Source organism: Hippoglossus hippoglossus, chromosome 9, assembly GCF_009819705.1.
Source record: "Hippoglossus hippoglossus isolate fHipHip1 chromosome 9, fHipHip1.pri, whole genome shotgun sequence".
Lineage (NCBI taxonomy): Eukaryota > Metazoa > Chordata > Actinopteri > Pleuronectiformes > Pleuronectidae > Hippoglossus > Hippoglossus hippoglossus.
In genome coordinates this window covers 7397164-7417798 of record NC_047159.1, presented here as the reverse complement: position 1 = coordinate 7417798, position 20635 = coordinate 7397164, and the positions used below count along the sequence as shown (strand labels likewise).

The window sequence follows — 20635 nt, the reverse complement described above, 5'->3', positions numbered from 1 at the left end:
ATTTCAGATTTTTAGTAATTTCAAAGAAGTTTTCACAACAGCAGTCATGGCCCGACGGTTGCACCACATGATATTTTGACACTTTAAAAAACAGGAACATTTAAATAACTAACGGTTTTGGGAAATTTAATGTGTGTACATATACGGGACAGGCACTACATATATATGGTATTTCTTTATGTATTTAAACCTTTTTTTAACAGAAGAAAATGCAGTCAGAATATATAGGCGTCACGTCAACGACCCTTATAGAACATTGTGTCATGTCATGTTTCTAGTGTGGTGGATTGTGGTTTGATGCAACTAAAGGTGCCACTCACCTCTTCATGATCTGGATCTCCAGACACCATCTCTCTTTGTTTCTCTCGCTCAGCTCCTGGCGACACTGCTTTAAAGCGATTTGCTCCTCTGTGTCCTGAAATCACACACACACACATGTACGCAACTTAAATACAAAATAAATGATCATTTTGTATGTCCAATTTGGCTGAAAACCCTTATTTTCTTTTTGATGATAAACAGATAATAGATAAGAGATAGAGAAGGGAGTTCATACAATGACAAAAAACATAACATGCATTGTTGTTCGCAGAGCACCAAACACACACTGGGCATTTGACGGCATGTATTCCGAAAAAGATGAGTAACACAGTTACATATCATTACCGTGTTCTCATGACATCATTAAGGAAAAGGCACTAACCCCACTTCCTATAATATGACCTGTAAACTAATAATAACCCACAATATTGTTGGAAATTTCCTATACAGGAAGTTTAGTCATCACAGCAGTGCCCTCTTCATTTCCCGCATTTTCTTCCTGTGTTTCCCATTTCCTCCACTACCCAGTCTGGAGTGGCACCGATGATCAGCACAGTGAGAACTTTTGAAATACTGTTAATAGCAGTAGAACAAATTATATGACAATGTAAACTAACTGATTTAATAATTGAGTGACACAATATCAGTTTATGAGCTCAAAAACAGATTTCAGAAAGACAAACTCTGATAGAGCTAAAAGTTAAAAAAAAGAGCAGTCGTCAACAGAGATTGTTTTTATAAAAAACAAACTGGGGATGAGAAATTCCATTTTTATTTTTGCATATTTTCAAGCTGCCTGGATCAAGGAAAGTTCTAAGTTTGCTGTGAGTGTGAGTAACGCCATCGATGATGATTCTTAGAGAGGAAAAAGGAAGCTCCACTAAGCAGGCGTTTTCATATTCCCATGGTTTCCCCTGACTCTCATCCGGTGATTACAGTCAAATCCTAACAATACTGACACTATTTCTACTGAGGTAATTACAGAACTTCCTGGACTGATGTCATACTGGTTTCAAAAATCATGCAGGTGAAAACCCAGTCTTGAAATGAAGCAAATTCTCTAAAACAGAGATTTCAATTGAAAGTTATGTCATTGTGGTTATGTTTATGACAGTTTGTCATTTAGATTGGGAAATTTCTATGTAACCCATACAACACAGACTTGTGAAACAAACAAGTGATTTGAGTTCTCACAACAATTCACACAGTGCAAACTGTTCTCAAGGTTTAGCAAACTGAACTCAACGAGGAAACATCTGTCCAAGGATTTTCAAGATGGCATTTTAAAGTTACAAGATTTATATGTAAGACAATAAAGACTTTAATTTGTAATGTGTATGGCTTTTTATTGTTTGTACTAGTTTTATATAAATTGGTTTACCTGACAAAATGTATGTTTAAACATGGCAATGAACCTGAAAGGCTGGAGTGAGAGGTACCATCGGGTAAGACGACTGTTCATCAATAGTGACAGTTAAATCTGTCACTATTGATGAACAGTCGTCTTACCCGATGGTACCTCTCACTCCAGCCTTTCAGGTTCATCATCCGACATCGGTCAGGCAAGACCAATGTGGTGGCAGACTACCTGTCCAGATTGCCGCACAGCACCAATCTCAGGGAGGAGGGGGATAATGTGACGGAGCTGCTCCGCGCACACACACTCGCACACACGTACACACAACCACACACACGCCGACAAGCATTTTCGCGCTTCCTGTTACAGTTCCTAGTTGATCACTATTTAACCATCACCTACTCTGTTTAGCTGTGGGGTGACCGAGGGTGCACACTCGTCAGCTCCGCATCTGGGTTGCACACACATACGCACACACACACAGTCACTTACCAGCGGTTTAGGGACGCGGCGCGTTCATCTCGCCGTCAGGGTAAAGTTAGAGGGAACAAACAGGGCATAACTTCCTGTTTGTTTAAATAGTTTCCGGTTGTGTTTTTTTAAAGATAATTAATAAGAGTTGTACTGTTTATAGTTGATACCTTTTTGTTTATAAAAGTCATTTGATTTGTTTAAAGATGATTTATTTGGTGACATGCAAAGACTTCATTGTAAACTTTTATTTTTGTTTCAAGCACTGGTTTTGCAGATAATTTTGTCTGAATTAGTAATTAAGCCCGGTGGGAGGAGCTAAAGGTTGAAAAGGGCAGCTTCAAGCCCTGACAGGGGAGTCTGAATCCAGTTACAGAGAAGATAACGTCAGAGCTCATGAGAGCATTAGACAAGAGTTTTTCCTGTCGGTTTGATTTTAAATTATTTTGTTTTGTATTTCTTGTAAATGTCCACGAGCACCTTGGAGAGCCGGCTGAAAATAAATTGAAAACAACCCTTTTTTTTTTTTACTACGCCTGTGTTTTCACACTCTTTGAGGAGTTTTTAAGAGAGACCCCGCCACAATGTTGCTGACGTCTGCTGTGGAATGCTAAGGCGACTTAATTAATCATTCATCTGAGCACAGTCAATCTATGTTCATTAAACATCGGCATCTCAGAGGATTTTCCAGTCATTCGTTCCACTATCACTGAAAAGCGTGCAGACTGTGTACCTTATTCTGCCATCTTGTGACATTCCCAAAGCCTCCAGTTCCCAGCCGCTCCTTCAGCTCCCAGGACCCACAGCTCTGCTGCTGCTGCAGGGGAACTCGATTCATGGCCTCCTCAGCTGGTCCTACAGCAGCACAGCAGATAACAAGGATACAACTCAGTACACAGTCACACTAGTGGCTCTGTGAGGCTCGCACCAGCAATAAATAAATACAAATACAGTGGATACATGAAAAATGGGGATGTAACTTTGCCACAGTCATGAGGATTTATTCTGTGAAATCTGCTGATATGAGCCAATTGCAGAATAGACCATAGAACTGCAGGTTGTTGCTATATGTCATTTTGATTCCTCACAGTTGGAAAAGCACAGGTATAAATAAATCATTAGGAATAATATTGATATTTTATCCACCTTTGTGCCTCATTTTCAGGGTCTTGGTGTTCGCATACTGACACGACTTTGACACTTAAAATAATGGAGTCTGCTTTAATGTTGTTTTTCTTTAAGATTCTGCTGTATGAAAATAAACTGTTACAGTGAAGTTTTTCATCTCCACAGTCACCAAAGTGCTGCTCATTGTGGGGCCTGTTGGGTTCCTCTATACATGTTAAGGTCTTGATATTCTATGTTATGATTTGGCTCTTAAAATTGAATTGAACTGAATACCATTTTTGCTATGGATTTCTGTGAAGTACTTTGTAACCTTGTTTGCTATACAAATAAAGTTATTATTATTATTACAGTGCAGAAAATGCCTCAAAAGTGCTGCTATAACATAATTTGTTCATCATCACTGACATGGTGATTTTGTTTTAAACTCTTATAGACACACAAATACTATATACATTGATATTTCCTCATTTCTATTCTAAAAGATGTTTGTGTGGGTGTGAAATGATCTCTAACAGTATATAAGGTGCTATAGACTTTATATACAATCATCTAAATCAGTTATTGTTGTTTCTGCTGCTGCTGTCTGAATTAAATGGTCTGAAAAGCATTATAAAAATACAATAAAAACTGTTTACAGTATGTGTTTAATAGGAATACTAACATTACTAACAATATTAGTAATAATAGTAACAATAGGATGGTAATGATAATATAAATAATAGCTGATTTATTACAAATATTCTGTATAGAGTTGATTTAATACCTCATCTTCTATTTAAAAGTCTACAAACATGACTGTGGTTGTGTATGAACTGAAGCTAAGCTAAATGTTGTTTGTTGCATCAATCGCCATTGAACTAAATACAGTTCACACGATGTAAAGAACCAGCATGAACCACACCGCTTCCTCTTCACCTCCATGTTTCATATTGATATCACCGCTCTGAACACAAACATCACTTTTCTTTCTGTTGTTGTTTCCTGAAGTTTAAGTTCTTGTTTTCCCCGTTTTTATTTGAAAGCAGATAACCGCGTCAAAAAGGTAAATACCACAAACTAAATCCTACCTTAGACCCCGAAGGTGACGTTTACACCTGAGTTTCTTTAACACGGTGTTTATCCGGCCTCTAAACCGAAAGTTAAACTTTGAACATTTGAAAGTTTGGCGACACAAACAAATCTCCACAAACTTTCTACTTCCTGGTTCTCGTGTTTCCTGTAAACCTGCAGAGAACCGCCCACAGGAGGCAGAGTCCTCCGCGTGACGTCCAGGAGGGGACTACTTTGTGCAGCGGATTAATACGCAGTCTGAAAGATGAGTGTGACCCATTCAGATTTATTAATAAAACATGAATCATGTGTTTTCATTGTTGATTTGTGAGCCACCACAGCCAAACTTTAAAAGTACAGACATACATATTGTGCAATTGAAGTCTGTCGATCTCAATTTAGCAGATTCATCCAACTCCACCATGTTACCAGTTGGTTATTTCCCTGCCCCAACCTAACTTAACTTAACCTAACTAAACTAAACTAAACTAAACTAAACTAAACTAAACTAAACCTAACCTAACCTAACCTAACCGAACCGAACCGAACCGAACCGAACCTAACCTAACCTAACCTAACTTAATTTAACTTAACTTAACTTAACTTTGAGAAGTGTTTGAGTCAACAGAACAGAACTTTTGAAGTTATTCTCCCCCCCCCCCGCCCCGTAGTCCTTCAGTGTTCTTCAGCAGGTCCTGTAGCAAAGTAATTATTAATTTTAATCTCTTGATTTGAAAGTGGAAACATGAGTTTATTGTAATTCCCCCCCAAAAAATACACACATTTTTCATGTTAGTCCATAAAGTGCTGTAATGGATTAGATGTATTAGTATCTAATGATATGATTAAGGAGACCTGGTGCCACTATCTTGGGAAAGAAGGTACCACGTTCATACAGGAGGTTCAGTTTTACGACTTGATTGTATCAACTTCCCATTCAGGACAGTCACCCTGTATCTGCTTTCGTGACCGCATCTTCAGTATTTCCTCACGCCATGTTTTGGAATTGCATCATTTGACTTGAGAAAGCATTGCTGTATTTCTGGCTGGATTTAGTACTTAATCATTACCATATTAATGTTTTTCATGTGTTATTCAGATACTGTACCTCAGATGATTTGCTAACACTATTCTGTAATCGTTATGTTTGGAGAGGATTCCTCCCAGAATACCAGAATTAACCAATGTTGTTTTTCATTTCATCATCTGCTTTTCTGGAATCCGGTATAAACAGATAACTCGTCTTTTATACAACCAGAAACTGGATCTATTTGCTGATGCTCATCTGATGATGCTGACGTGAAGTTTCACTGCGTAAGAACCTACGTTATCACATCTGAAGGGTTTTTAAGAAAAAAACATTCCTGTTTATTCTAGCAAATGGTCCTGCTTCCTAATGTTTTCCAGTAAGGCTTGGGCACAACAGAGAGAGGGAATCATGGAAGTCGTAATGACAGACGTTTGTTGTTCTATTTAGCTTCGTTTAGTCATATAAACCTAACCTGTGGAACTGGTTTGAATGTTGTTCTTGATTATATATTATTATACAGGAGTTTATGTTCCACTACATTTATCTGTCTCACTGTAGTTTTTTTTCAGATTTTATTCAATCGAACACTGTTGCTAGTAGCAACAGTTACTAAGGCAATGGATTAACTGACACCATGTTGTCGGTTCCAAATGGTAGTGATCTTTTATCATAGTAATATTATATATGTTCCTAAAATATCCCTTTTTGGGGAATTGTTTTCTTAATTTTTCTTCCAAACTGCTGACTATGCTGACATTAAATCAGCTTATCAAGGTTAGTGCGTCGCTGATACAGAATTCTAGTCCCAATAAACGTCTTTTAAACATGGCCTACGGTCAACAGCTGGTTAAAAAAAAAGGCTGTATAGTATTTTATTTTCTTTCCGCCTCAATGCTAATAGTTTTTTTTATATGCTAGAGTAATGTAAGATAGGAATCTCTGAAATGTGTCCCTGTCACACATAGTTTCTTGTGTATTCAATATAGTTGTTGATACCTTGTTTATGCATATGGAGCATCTGAGTGCAAGGAACTGAGGACGCATTCATTCACACATTAACACAGTAAACAAATAACAGTTTGTCTCGTTTCTGTAATTCTCCCACAGAGTTTACAAATGATTGTCATTCAAAGTGTAAATAATGGGTCAAATGAGGATAAGTGAAATACTTTCTGCATCATTCAAAACCAAAACAAGGGAGGAAGTGTGCCTTAAATGGTCAGTTGTATTTAATGAAGTTGTTTGTAAGGGAAAATGGAGAATAAATCAAGAGACTATGTTGGAGGAGTTGTGTGTGTGTGTGTGTGTGTGTGTGTGTGTGTGTGTGTGCGCGCGCTCTAATCTAAAACAAATGGAAACACAGAGGACAGACGCCAAGCTAACAACCCCTGACTATTACATACTAAAGTGTTGCATTCTCTGCTGTTTAATGTGGATTCAACAGACAGTAAAAACAATGAACATTAATTATCCAGCATGAAAAAAAGTCCCTTCAGCTCTAACAAAAGCTTGAATGATTCTTGAGGTTGTGACAACCCTGGAGTTGTCCTGCTGTGGGGTTGTGCTTGTGTTTGTGTTTCAGGCTCCTGTCGGCGGAGTCAGACCCTAGTGATCAGCAGGGATGTGGCACACCTGGGCTGACCAATATTTAAGAGGCCTGCAGACTGGGCTCTGGCTCTCTTTCCTTCACCAGGTCTACCTCCACATGGACATCCCAGCTTGGCATTTGCGTGACTCTTACTTCTATACACCCCCCCCCACAGAACTGGTTACCATGTTTAACTTTAAGTTAGTTTTCTTTGTAAAATAAATACTGCAACTGTGACCTTCCTTGTTTCTTGTTGCACAACATGAGCCAATGGGTAACAAGGTTGATTGAATGACTGATTTCCTGAGGAAGGGATGGGTTCAATAAAGAGGATAGTGGTTGTGACAAATGGATCCTGGTGCCAAACGGTTCACCACTCAGATATTGAGACTGCCAAAAAGCACAGACAGTGAAAAACACATAGTAAGTCAGTGTTAATGTCAAATAACACAAATTAGAGTCGCTTTAAAAGCACAAGTAACTCGACTAGAATTATATCACATGCAAATAACTGAAAATAAAGGCCAGAAACACCCTTTGCAGATGCCATTAACTGAAATGCTTTAGTCTTCATGCAGTGCATTATACCATTATGATGTTACTTCTCTTATCTGCCATACATATTTTAGTTATTACTTGTTGTAGGCTTATAAACTGTCAAAAACCCAAACATGCTTTACTTTGAAGTTTATTAAGGTAGAAACCAAACCAAATATTTATGCAAAGTATAGGAAAAGGTAATTCATGTGATGTTTCTCCTTCAAAACAAGACTTAAATGATTAGTCAAATATTAAACCTGTTAATTAATTTTCTGTCAACCAGTGTATCAGTTAATCAAGTAATCATCTCAGCTGTACTTCTGGTTGGTTTCTGTGGGAAATAATAAAACTGCAAGCCTGTGTATGGTGGGAGTCGATGGGGGCAAAACAACATGTTGCCCTGGGGTCCTGTAAGAGGTTAGTCCGGCCCTGGATACAGCAATAGTTAACTTATATTCAAATAACAATGAATTGTACCTTTAGTTATATTTTCTTACAGGTGCTGACAAAAATCTAACTTCAGGTGATGAGTCTTAAATTTGCTACAAGACTTTGAAACCCATACGCATAATACCCATACCCATAATATGTATTTCTAGTTTCTAGTTAAAAACGTGATTTCCTCACCCAGCCTCCAGGGAAGTGTTGGGACGCCCTGGTTCCGTATCGGCACCACCCAGCCGGCTGCATCATCATCCGGCCGGGCAGCCACGCTTCCCCCCGCTGAGGTCACAGCTGCAGCCCTTCCCCCTGGAGCCCTGCGATAAAAGCTGGGAACGGAGAGATACCCGGCACAGTCTGAGAGCCTCATCCCAGCGACACCGAGCCGTCTGCCGCAAACACACTGAGAAATAACCGCTCCAGAAGACTTCACACTTGGTAAGAGCATGTTCCTCTTTGTTTAAATCGCATGCTGTCGCGTTTAAGATCCATTTAGACGGAGCAACGTGCGGTTTTCTCGCAAAATGACAAGTTGAATAGTGTAATCAGAGCATCATCATTATCTGAGGCTGTAGAGTTTAAAGTTAACACTCTTAAACATTTTGCAAAGCTGCAATTTGATGCGTAAAGGAGTCTTATACATACAGTTGTATTGAAATAGAAACAGTAGGAATTGCAATCCTCAATAGTAATAAACCTAATGATAATAAACTTATAATAATAGTCACTGTAAAGGGTAACTTTTAAAAAAAAATCTTTGATTACGAAATGTAAATGTGATTGGAAAATGATATAGAGTTATGTTGACACAGTTCTCTTGTTTTATATAATGATAATCAGCAAAATCTATAGTAAAATGTTTGTGAATGGGAAATAAGGTAAGAAATATTTATGCATCTTACATGTTTGCAGACATGGCGGATTGAGGCTTGTGAATTGTGGTGGTTGGGATTATAGTATTAATTTCCCCTCATTGCACAGCCATGCGGTTCTCACATTACCCACAGCGGATGTATTGTTGGATTACTTTGTGCTTTCTAATTCGATTATTTGGCGTCGCAACTTTGACTCACTGTGACTCCAGCGGCTCTTTATCTACCTCCCTCCATCCACCTGTTACACCTATGGTGAGAAAATACAAATTCACCTACAGTCCAGTTTTAATCCCCAAACGCTTGAACCAGTAAATCAGGTACTTGTTGTTATCAATGTTGTTTACGACACGCGATCATACAGTGCTCTGTGGCTGCTTCTTTGAATGTTACAACAAAGAACATTGTGCTCTGCTGCTGGAACGTCCCTATAAGATACAGTGATTCTCAGCATGTGTGTGTTTGTTCTTCATTGTGTTGTGGGGACCTATATCTGTTAACACAATACATTTGCATAGTGAAGACATGTTTTAAGGTCAAGGTTTGGTTAGGTTTATGTTAGGTTTATGTTAAGGGTTAGGGTTAGGCAAGTAGTCACTATGGTTACGGTTAGAGTCAATGTCCTAGGCATTGTGTGTGTGTGTACTTGCACCACTCTGGCCAAACTCTGCAGGATCACTGGCAGGCTCTTATCGAGTTAATGAGGTGGATTTGCGCACAAGCTTGCATTTCAGGAATTCTCCTCCCCAGCATCACTCAGCAGCGCAGACATTCTCCGTCACTCTGGAACTCTGTTGCGTTGCGTGTTGAGAGATTGTGGAGGTTGTATGCATTCCCTGCAGTGTGGTCAGCTGTGTTTGGTGCCTCACAGTGATGGTTGTGACTCATGGGGATCAGTGGTTTTGGTCCTAAAGCTGTAAGTGGAGAGCAGGTCAGATGGGATAGAGCTGGATCAGACTGTGGGAGCGATGGGATGACACTGAATCCTTAATGAATGTGGAGGTTGTGTCTTCTTCTAATGTTCTCCATTCTTGTTGTAAATCCCCTCAATGCCTCCATCTGTGTCTCTTTATACAGCTGCGTCTGTGCAGTCCTGGAAGCTTGGGTGACTCAGGACGACTCACCCTCTTTCTGCTGACCTCCGGGATTTCATTTCATTTCCCCTCCTCTCCCTCTTTTCATCCTTCTCCCCTTACCTTCTCTCTCTCTCTCTCCATCCTTTCATCTCTTCCCACATAGTCATCTCAGCTCCATTATCTCCCACAGTTTATACCCATTTCTAATGTCAGCACCTGCTTCTTTTGGTTTGTTTTTTTCCTGATAAGGACAAGGCCTCATATTGTGCACAGGAGGAGGCTGGAAGGCAACAATGCTTCCCTTTGTTCTAGGGGACTTTACAGAGCCAGATCACAGCTGGTTCACTGCATCGGACTGAAACCCCCCCTGTTAAGAGTGTATAAAGTCCTCTAAGTAGCTTACTTATCAACACGACATCACATGCCAGAACACATCATCAGCAAACATGATGCACACATGAAGGAACAACACCTAAACTGAAGAAACAAAGAAAGAAATACAGGTTTATGGATCCCAGCAGGTCGAACCAGTTCAAAATATGATGTTTAAACTTGCTGCCTGGAAAATGACACTGCTAGAATGATGTGGCACGAGAAGGGAAACTCTATATCCCACAGTTGAGTTCTCGAAGAAATGTTGTTAAGAAACTGACCACAGGTGTTTGCCAGTTACTCACCTGGGTCACAGTGTGAGCAGTCCATCCTCTTTAGGAACTTTATCAAGTACCAGTTCTGACATTTGCACATGAAACAGGAAGTGAAAGCCCAGCGATGCTTTCAAGTGCCAACAGTGAACCAGAATTTGAACTTCACAGTCAGATGAAACTATGCTCACTGTTTTAGACTTTGACATTTTGGCGTTGCGGTTGGAGGACGAGAATGTCTCACCTCAAAACTTTACCAACCCAGCTCGCCATCATCATTACACATCCTCGCTAATGGTCCCCTGAACTCACAGCCAAGAAGTCAAAGTTTGTGTTCAGCACTTAAACCAGTTCCCAGTTTAAACTAATGGGAAACTAACGGCCTTGTCGGAAAGCCGCTTTTGTTTTAGGTCTCGACATGTTTTTTTTGTCTTTGTCTGCCTTTTTACGTCGGCAGGATCTAAACTGGATTCACTTAATTGGAGCATCTTAAAACCAGCGGCTGACTCACAGTCTGGCTGCTGCTGCTACTCTGCTGATATTTCCATTTCTTCCATTCATATTTGACCTACTAACTGAAGGAACCACATTCTCCGCAGGCTGCAGACTTGGTTACACATGTTTCAACAAATAACAGATTGGGTGTAACTGATGAATGCTTTAACCCCGGCAGTGCCAGGGGGACGTCGTTGTCCCGCTTTTAAGAGAGGCTTGATCATGAACCTTACATCTTAGTGTCAGTCAGCACATAGCTCTGGTTCTTCTTCTTGGTCGTGACCCCCTCATGCACATAAAGTTGTATCTCCTTGACCTTAGTGGGGCGAGAAGAGTTCACTGATTAGTATTATAGTAATGTGTAGTACATCTTATATTGGTTATGAAGTCATTTTCTTAAGTATTCTAGGTTTTGACTATTGACCAGAAAGGTTAGGAAGACATGAGAAAATCGGAATAAAAAATACTTTTGCTGTTTTACCTGATCAGTTTTAGCGTAACCCTGTAGCTGTTGCCAGTGTCTTAAAAAATCTCTGTTTTGTGATTGGTTGTAATCATGTTTGCATTTTAATAGAAAGTCTCCATAATTTTAAGTGAAAAACATCTATAGTCAAGCCAGTTCTGACAAAAAAACTAAACGGTTTGGTAATTGTAGGAAAAAAACAGTATTTGGTCAAAGATTCTGAGTTGATCAGCTCTAGGAAGTTGGTCCCTCTCTATAAAAAATTTAAAGAGTTTTACTTTGTTACATGATGTTAATGAGATTTTGTTCCATACTTGTTTAATTGGTGTGTTTACGTCTGTTCATATGTATTAGATTTTCTAAGACAGCCCTCAAAAACAGCTTAAGATCAGGCCCATTGCATTGTGGGATTGTTTACGGAGCAGTGATCATGGCACCCCAAAGGGGCCCCTGCATGTCAGATACCACTGACTGTAAAAAGGGTGGGATACACATATGTTCGAGTCTGATGTGTGCGTGTTTGGACGGGTTTCTGTGTGTGCGTGTGTTGATATTTGCACACATTTCCGCCATGCAATGCACGGGCCACTCACTGGCAGTGTTTTAGCAGGAAACACATGTTTTTAGCTGACAGGGCCTCAGAGAGGGGCGACTGAACAGCTGCACAAAGGAAACAAAAAGAAAACTGGTTGCTCGGTTGTCACCCTGCCAGTGGGGCTCTGTTGGGGGGGGTGAATGCACAGCAGACAACAGTGTTCCTATTTGGTTGAGGCAAGGATCGCTATCAAGGGAGCTGCCCTCTTAATGGTGAGCGTGTGAATGCATGTATGTGTCTGTGTTTTCAAGGTGAAGCCCTGAGTGGGAGTCTTTGTTCCAAGGACCAATGAGCAGAATGGACAGTAAAGCTTTTTACAGGGCTGTTGATTAGCTCCACGTTCCTTGCTGGCTTACGTCTCTGATATATCAAAACCCAGTTCTGTTTTCTATCAGCTCAGTCAACCACAGAAGGTGAGTCAGTGGAGAACCATCCGGCGTCTACAAACCTCCCCGAGAATAGAAGTGTTAGTGCAGGCATGTATGCAGACGGCTGTAAGTCATGTTATTTGCATGCATGTGTCTGTAGAAGTTTCCCACCATTCTTTTGTAAACCCGCTTTGAACTTCTTCATTCTGAGGCCATTTGTACATTTCTGCCCCAATCTTCTTTTTTTTTATTATCCTCTCTACTCCCCCTCCTTCTTTTGTGACTCATGTTAACTCACACTTGACTGAAGAGCAACAAGCCCCCTCATCTACACCTCCTCCTCTCATAATGTGACTCCCATAAAACAGAGAAAAGGAACAAGTCCGATAGCCACAGCTTTTTCGAGAATTACAAAAGGGAAATATGAGTTTAGTGACTTTTTCTTTTGCTCGAGGCTTTTCCTTCTGTTTCCTCCTCTTTCCCTTTTAAGTCCTGAGTCACTTTATCCTCCTCCAGCTGCTACTTTGCTCTTTCGGAGCAGGAGCTGTCTGCTGTGTGTCGCTGCCTTTCCTCGCTGCAGGGTTTGTCCAGATTGGGCTGTTTAATGTGATGGTCAGTGTCTCACTTTTTTGGCATGAAGATAATCTGGTTCCTGTTTACTCCCAGTGGGGAAGAGACAGATGAATTCGTGGATTAGTGTTATGACATGAATATAAATAAGTTGAAGTAGTGGGCTCGTAGGAGGAATGGGACAAGATGGGAAATCAGGGGAAATAATATGTATAGAGCACAAACTTGAACAGAAATGACCTCCGCTTTCCCATAAGCACCTCGCCGTGTCCACCCTTTGGGCTCCCTCACTCCAAATAAATATTTTCAGAGGCAGACATAGGGATGGAGGAAGGAAGTCGAGCACAGAAACAGAAGTCGACCGGTCAATCGCTTTCCTGCAATTGTTGGCTCAGTATTGATGACAAATTCATGACTAGGTTTTATTGCACCGAGAGTCACTCAACATTAAACAAAATTTGCAAAGGAAGTTGCCAATGTTGTCAATGTCAGTAGTGACAGTTTATGTCATTACAATGGAAAAACACTTTGCATGGCTAGAATCTGATTTCACTCAATTTATACTTAAATTTTTTGTCCAAAAACACTGTTGAAGATGCATTATAATGATTAAGGGAATACAATTATTATTGTGGTTTCATTGTGATCCTGGTCATTGTCTTTGCTTATCATGGTATCAGCGCATTCATATGTATTTAATATTTGTATTTTTCTACTTCCAGTAAAGTAAAGACCACTTGAGGAGGCATGACCAGATCCCTTGGACTACTCATTCTCCTATCTGCTCTCTGCTGCGGCCTAGCGGACAATGTAAGTACAACATATTCATATTGCAGCCCATCTACCTCAAATATATATATATTTTTTTGCTTGAGTGCTTTGTTGCAATGCAGTTTTGGGGGTTGTCTTATTGGTGGTGGCTTCCCAAAATGTCAACATACAAGACTGAACAGCAATATTTTAAATGCAAAAAAAAATCATAGATCTTCATAATAATTATTCATTAATAAAAAAATTATTGATATTGGTTAGACACTCACTACTGTCCTGCAGCCGACTTTCAAATCTTGCATGTATGCACCAACATGTGATGTTTGGCTAAACCGTAAAGGCAGCTCAATGTTGGTCAGGATGGATTCATACCTAACTCTATGTGCAGAAAGTTTCCTCTGCACGTTTATTTTCACAGTATCCTGAAGAGAAGATCCCTGGCTGCTCCGGGTGGAAACCAACACCATGCAACCATCCTGGGCCGCTCTGAGTTTAACTTTATCTCCTGTGTTGCAGGTGCGGCCGCTCCGCTCTAAGAGAGGGACCCGTTTTTACAGAGGTGAGCCCAACAGGCAGCCGGCCAGACGGACGCTTTTGATTATTCATGTCCAGAAGTCTCCATCTTCCTTTGACACCTCCTGTGAGCACCAATCACACGCTCTTTCTTCTCCAATCACACCATCACCACCCTCACCATCTGCATGTTCTCCTTTTAATTCTCTGTTGTCATTCTCGTGTTTGCGCTCCTCTCTCTGTTTTTGTATCTTCATGTTTATAACTTATATATGTGACAATGATTCAGATTTCTCTGTGTTTGATTGGCTGTATACTCACTGTTTGTGTTTGTGTTTGTGTGTGTGTGTGTGTTCTCAGTGCATTGTGTGGATAGTGAGACATCAGCAGTGCGTAGTTATGGCGACACTTGGCTGCGATGGAGGGGACAGCGTGTGGAGTATTGCCATTGTGCATTGAGAGGACGAGAGCGTTGTCATATTGTGCCCATCATCAGTGAGTGTGAAATGAACGCACAGACACACAAACACCTGTGGACTGACTGACTCCCTCGTCTCACTTGTCTTGTTTGCGATGAGCAAGTCACGATCCTCTGTTTGTCGGTTTGTCCGTCGATCTGCTGGCCTGCCCTCACCGGCCTCTGTCTTCCATTACAACTTAATTTTACCCTCTAACTTACCGTGAAAACCTCGGATGATTATTTTTTTGTTGGCTTTCCTCGCTCATGTGTCCAAATCGCTGTTATTTCAGTGCATCCCAATGAAGATCCGCTTGGTTTCTGAGTGGGTGTAGTTTAGTCTCAAACACTGCTGCCAGACCAGCCCTCATACGCACTTTCACCCTCATTGACGAACTCTGTGAAGCACGGTTGCCCCTCCCTCTGACAAATTGCAACCACATGAGTGGGGTGTTGTTATTCTGAACGCTAACCTTTAGGAAATGTTGAAATATTAAATGACGAACCTGACCGATGATGCCATAAAACCAGTTCTGCTCTACAAATAAACCCTCTACTGGATATTATGTTAGGACGAGCACAGATTTACATGGAACTCAAAGTTTCAACATCACATGTGACACATGAGACCAAACCCACAAATCAAATTCCCCTAGAATAAGTTGTCATGGTCAATCAATCATATTCTGATTATTCAAATTGTTCATGTACCAAAGAAGTGGTTGATGTGGGACTGACTAACAGGATCCCTGTCTGCTCTTTCCAGATTGCTACGTGTCTCGGTGTTACAATGGAGGAATGTGTAAGGAGGCTGTGTACACGTCCGATTACATTTGCCAGTGTCCTGCAGGCTTCAGTGGGGCTCAGTGTGAGATCAGTAAGTACACAACACGCCACAGGCCACGGATATTTTTGTCACTGATTCCACTCGAGGTTTTGCTCAATTGACTAAAAATACTTTAATTGTTAAATATGAACATCATAGATTTTGTTTGACAAATAGTCTTGAACCCCCAAATTCAGTTTAATATTCAGTTTAATAGTTAAAGTGGGAAATCCACACAATACTGAAGCTAAAAACCTTTAAATATTTTTTTTAGTTAATTGACTAGATTAAAGCAAACAATAATCTCATCCATGTCCATAACAGTGTGTCTGACACTGATTCAAATACTCTACGAACTGTCAGTGACTCTCGATCAGGTCACAGTTTGACTGCGTGGCTCATACTGAGGTGTCATTGGCCTGTGGCTTGGAGAGAAGAGGAAAAGAGTATAAACACTGGAGAGACATCCTGGGATATGAATGTTTGTGTTTCTGCGGCCGACTCTTCGAGGCTTTAGGGACACCCCACCCTCCCAGTGGGATAATTACGTGAACCCCAGTGGTCACAGTCAAGTGATTCCAGCGAAAGAGTAATGAGTTGGGATGGTCCGACTCACTAAATATGACGCCATTTACAATCATCATAGTTTATGTTTGGTCCGTGTTCTCAACCACTAATTGGAAAACTCCACTATAAAGACCCAAGTTGTGAATTTAGTGTTATTTACGAAATAACAATGTTTTTCATAATTCGCCCAAATATTTTGAACAACCGGTTCCAGATCCAATAAATGTACTTTATTGTGTCGGGTCAGTTACTAGAATGACATCAGTCTCACATATAAATAAGTGACGCTATATTCAGTTTAACTTTGTCTCTCCCTCCTACAGACACCAATGAGAAGTGTGTGGTGGGACGGGGCGAAGGGTATCGTGGGACATGGAGCATCGGCCACTCAGGAGCAGAGTGCATCAACTGGAACGCCACGTCTCTGAGGGGAAAAAGGTTCACGGCGAGAAAAGTGGACGCCACCAGTCTTGGACTGGGCAACCACAACTTCTGCAGGTATGGGACCGGAGGAATCTGTTCGGAGCTGGAGCATCTGTAGGAATAAACTGCAAATGTCCATTGTGTCCGTGCAATTAAATAAAGGAGGGGTTCTGGTAGTTGACCCCACATTTTCAAATGCATTCTGGCATTTGAGTCAATTATCTTATAATAACTAGATGTGTCTTACTTTTTAAAGACATGACTCATAGACTCATCACAGACCAGGCAAAAGTCCAGTGGGTATAAACTATAAAGAGGCAGAAAATCAAAAATCTGTCAAAGAGCAAAACTGGATGATGTGATATTCCGTCTAATTTTGCAAAACCTTGTTTGACTACTGCATTTTTAAAACTGTAAGGTTTTTTAATCATTTATAAGTGAGCCATGGACGTGCAGCATTTCCTCATTGTCCTTGTCTTTGTTTTCCCCCTCAGGAACCCAGACAACGACAGCAATCCTTGGTGTTATATCTACAAAGGCACCCAGATCGTCTGGGAGCTCTGTTCTGTGCCCAAATGTCCAGAAGGTGCAACTTCACCAGAATCGAAACTAATTAAACACTCAATTATCTGTGTTCCAGCTCGGTTAAACCCTTGTTTTCTGTGTGTGTGTGTGTTTCGGAGCAGATAAGTACCAGGAATGTACTCTGGGTTCTGGTCAGTCATACAGAGGCACAGCATCTGTCACTAAGAGCGGCTCTAGCTGTCTCCCATGGGACTCTCCTGCTGTCAATCGTAAGCACAACAACGCCTGGCGGTCGGATGCGCTGGAGCTTGGGCTCGGCAGCCACAGCTTCTGCAGGTAGAGATCCAAGCACGCACAATATCCTAAAACATACATGAGAGGTCCCCCCCCCCTGCATCTCCCCTGCACTCAGGATTGGGTTTCATTTTCCTCTTCCTTTACCCAACAGGAATCCAGACGCTGATGACGGTCCATGGTGTCACACCTACAAGGACATGAAGCTGATCTGGGAGCTGTGCAACATACCGAAATGCTGTGAGTTCGCATATTTTCATTGTTTCATTTTGAAGGAAAGTTGAAGTAGGTGGTGGTGGTGGGTTCAAATCCCAGTTTGGCCTGTTTTCTCTGGGTACTTCCTCCCACAGTCCAACCTCCTGCAGATTGGGAATAGGTTGATTGGACACTCTAAAGTGACCGTAGGTGTGAATGTGAGAATGAATGGTTGTTTGTCTCTGTATATATCCCTGTGATACCCTGGTGACCTGTCCAGGGTGAACCCTACATATTATACATATTGTAATACATTTTAAAAGTGCAGGGACGTATGTTGGTGTGCTAATCGTCTGCCCTTTCTTGTCACCTCTATTTTAACAGTATCTATCACTACTCTCTTCCCGCGGGCCCCGACCAGGAACAACAACAACGGAGGTAAAACATCCTCCCATCCAGTGAACGCCCATCAGAGGAAGTCCATTTCTCCTGATGTGTTTTCAGTTTGTTATTTAACCGTCATCCTGTCCTCCCTGCAGCAACATGTGGCCAGCGTTTAGATAACTCCCTGAACCGCCCGGCGTTCCGCATATTTGGTGGCAGAGAGACCGACATCACGGATCAGCCATGGCAGGCGGCCATCAACGTCTACCAGGCCCGTAGCAAACACCACTTTCACCGATGCGGAGGGGTCCTCATCGACTCGTGTTGGGTCCTGTCTGCTGCGCACTGCTTCGAGGAAAAGTAAGACGGACTCACACATCCTTCACCGTGCATAATTTAAAACATGCGTCGTGCAACATACAAACACATTGCCTGTCTTTTTCAGGGATAAAGCAGAAAAACTGCAGGTGATTTTGGGAAGAACGTTTCGGAAACAGAATTCAAGCAGTGAGCAGATTTTCGAGGTGGAGAAGTACTGGAGCCATGAAAAATTTGACAACGAATCATTTGACAATGACATTGGTGAGTGAACATTTTAAAGGAGACTAAAATCAAACAACCTTTCACCATTTCATGTCTTTCTCTCATTTTATTTTGGCACTTTTGAGTTTTGGCGTGCTATAAAGTGAATGATGAAAATTCCACATTTTCCCCCCAGCGGTGATGAAATGGAAATTTAAGTGGGCTGCAAATGCTTGTTAAAACCTAAAACAGTCCCTCAGCCATTATCCCACATCCCCCCCCCGTGCATTACCCTGACTTTCCTGTGGTCACTGTCCACTTGCAGTTCTCTTGAAGCTGAAGACAGACATTGGCATCTGTGCTATAAACTCTCCGGAGGTTCTTCCCGTGTGTCTGCCCGAACCGGAGCTGTCGCTGCCCAGCTGGACCGAGTGCGAGATCTCAGGCTACGGAAGAGACCAAGAATGTAAGCAAACGTCTTTTATAATTCATGGCTCTCACTAAGTTTGCATGATGACTGACCAGTGGAGGGCAGTGTGAGCAAGCTCTTCCACAGAGCTCGGTTTACGTTTGAATGGCAGCTGCTGAAGTATTAATTCAAACCCTCTCCACAGTTGCTGCAGAGTACTCCAAGCGTGTGAAGAGAGGTTATGTTCGCCTGTGGCCCAATGAGCGCTGCGTCCCAGATGTGCTGTCTGGACACCCCGTTACCCCCAACATGTTGTGTGCAGGTGACACCCGAGGCCTTGACGATGCCTGCAAGGTGAGAACGCTCCATTTTTCCTCTTAACCTCCTCATTAGATCAGTGCTGATGACATTACTCACTCTCATTCTCACTCTTATCCCACAGGGAGACTCTGGCGGGCCGCTCGTCTGTCGGAACAAAGACAGGATGACTCTGATGGGTGTGATCAGCTGGGGCGACGGGTGCGGGCAGAGGGATAAACCCGGGGTCTACACCCGTGTCACCAATTACATCAGCTGGATCAACGGAATAATGAAAGCAAACCCGGTCTAAAGGAAGAGAGGGTGCAAAGAGGATGATGTTGGATAACTGTACCCATGAGCACAGTGGGTAAAGCAGCAGATATGTTTATGAGTGAAAAGATGGACATTGAGGTCCACAGGACTCTCAGGACTCTGTTGATCCGAACTCATGGAGATTTTGAAGCCGCAGGGTCACTCCGACAGAGACGCACAGATGCAACGTGTAGCTCCATGTTCTTTGTTCTCTGTTCATTGCTCTGATCATATGACAGAATATGTGGACAGAACAAACTTTTCCTCCTTCGGGGCCATCTTCATTTTTAAAAAATCTTTTCATGCGTACAAAGTTTTCAGTTGTATTCACAGTTCTGCCTCCACCTCTCGGGGGTTTAGGTAGTGAATGTAACGGGAATGATAGGAAATTCCTCCCATCTCTGGCTTTCTCTACGCTGGTTTATACAAAGTATAAGTCACAGGGACAGACTTCAGATCAGTAGCACTTATAATCCAGAAGAATTCTCAGTCAACACAGGACGTTTACTTTGCACAGCTCAGTAAGTCACATAGGAATGTTTTCGCTTATCTTCTAAAGGTTTTGTGCAAAGATTGTGTCACAGACTTCTCGATAAGAGGTGATGTTGACTTGATTTGTTTTTTAAATGTAAAATGTTCATGCATTTTCTTACTTCGGGGCTCGATGAGTTCCATTCAAACCACAAACATATCTGCCGGTTCAGATTCAGCTTGTTTTGTCTCTTAACACTCCCGGCTGTCTCGTGTAGATTTGAACAAGTGGAGGCAGTTCAGATTTGTGTCAGATTATCAGAACAATATCTCCACCAGATACTTGGGTTGATCCCAGTGTAAATATAACATGTATATTGTCTGATTATTGATTTTATATTGAAAAAGACTGGGGACTGTTTGGTTCTACATTAAACTGCTTATTGACTGCAAAGCCTAACACACACTCACTTTGTCCTGTGATAGATTCTCAAGGGTTTTAGATGTTTTGTGCTAAGTTAATATTTATGTTTGTTTCGTATTGCTTTGTAGAAAATGTCATGTGTTATGTACTGTAGACTAATAATTTATTGTCATTGTCACTATAACCACTTTTGTCAACATATTCGTTTTTCAATAAATAATATTTGGAATAAA

At 41.4% G+C, this 20635-nt stretch overlaps 2 protein-coding genes and 1 long non-coding RNA gene across 9 annotated transcripts in view; 2 read left to right on the top strand and 1 right to left on the bottom strand.

The window, feature by feature from the left end:
- Positions 1-4567, bottom strand: part of ikbkb (inhibitor of nuclear factor kappa B kinase subunit beta) — a 19706-nt gene extending 15139 nt beyond the window's left edge. For 2 of the 3 annotated variants that reach the window (XR_004614926.1, XM_034595541.1), the window contains exons 1-3: positions 4345-4500; positions 2883-3004; positions 321-415 (exon numbers count right to left, since the gene is read on the bottom strand). Coding sequence is in view for 2 of the 3 variants with exons in the window: in XM_034595541.1 (XP_034451432.1) it covers positions 321-415; positions 2883-2987 (200 nt within the window). In the remaining variant the exon portion in view is untranslated. Of the gene's footprint in view, positions 1-320; positions 416-2882; positions 3005-4344 lie in introns of all 3 variants that reach the window. The other variant, XM_034595540.1, reaches the window with a different exon arrangement.
- The window catches only part of LOC117767717, a 20698-nt gene extending 63 nt beyond the window's left edge, over positions 1-20635 (top strand). The window contains exons 2-3 of the long non-coding RNA XR_004614928.1: positions 8312-8313; positions 19689-20635. This is a non-coding gene — a long non-coding RNA (uncharacterized LOC117767717). The remainder of the gene's footprint in view (positions 1-8311; positions 8314-19688) is intronic.
- plat (plasminogen activator, tissue) lies at positions 8224-20635 on the top strand. Of its 5 annotated transcripts, none has more exons than XM_034595544.1 (15): positions 8224-8364; positions 13732-13819; positions 14297-14339; positions 14654-14788; positions 15517-15627; positions 16467-16641; positions 17061-17152; positions 17253-17427; positions 17540-17625; positions 17962-18018; positions 18120-18324; positions 18410-18546; positions 18812-18952; positions 19101-19249; positions 19338-20635. In XM_034595544.1, the coding sequence occupies exons 2-15, from the start codon at positions 13757-13759 to the stop codon at positions 19503-19505; spliced, it is 1737 nt and encodes a 578-aa protein (XP_034451435.1). In that variant the 5' UTR covers positions 8224-8364; positions 13732-13756; the 3' UTR covers positions 19506-20635. The 5 variants fall into 5 exon arrangements, with proteins under 5 accessions (XP_034451435.1, XP_034451433.1, XP_034451437.1 ...); XM_034595542.1 differs by having other exon boundaries at positions 14297-14420; XM_034595543.1 differs by lacking the exon at positions 8224-8364 and adding an exon at positions 12078-12283 and having other exon boundaries at positions 14297-14420.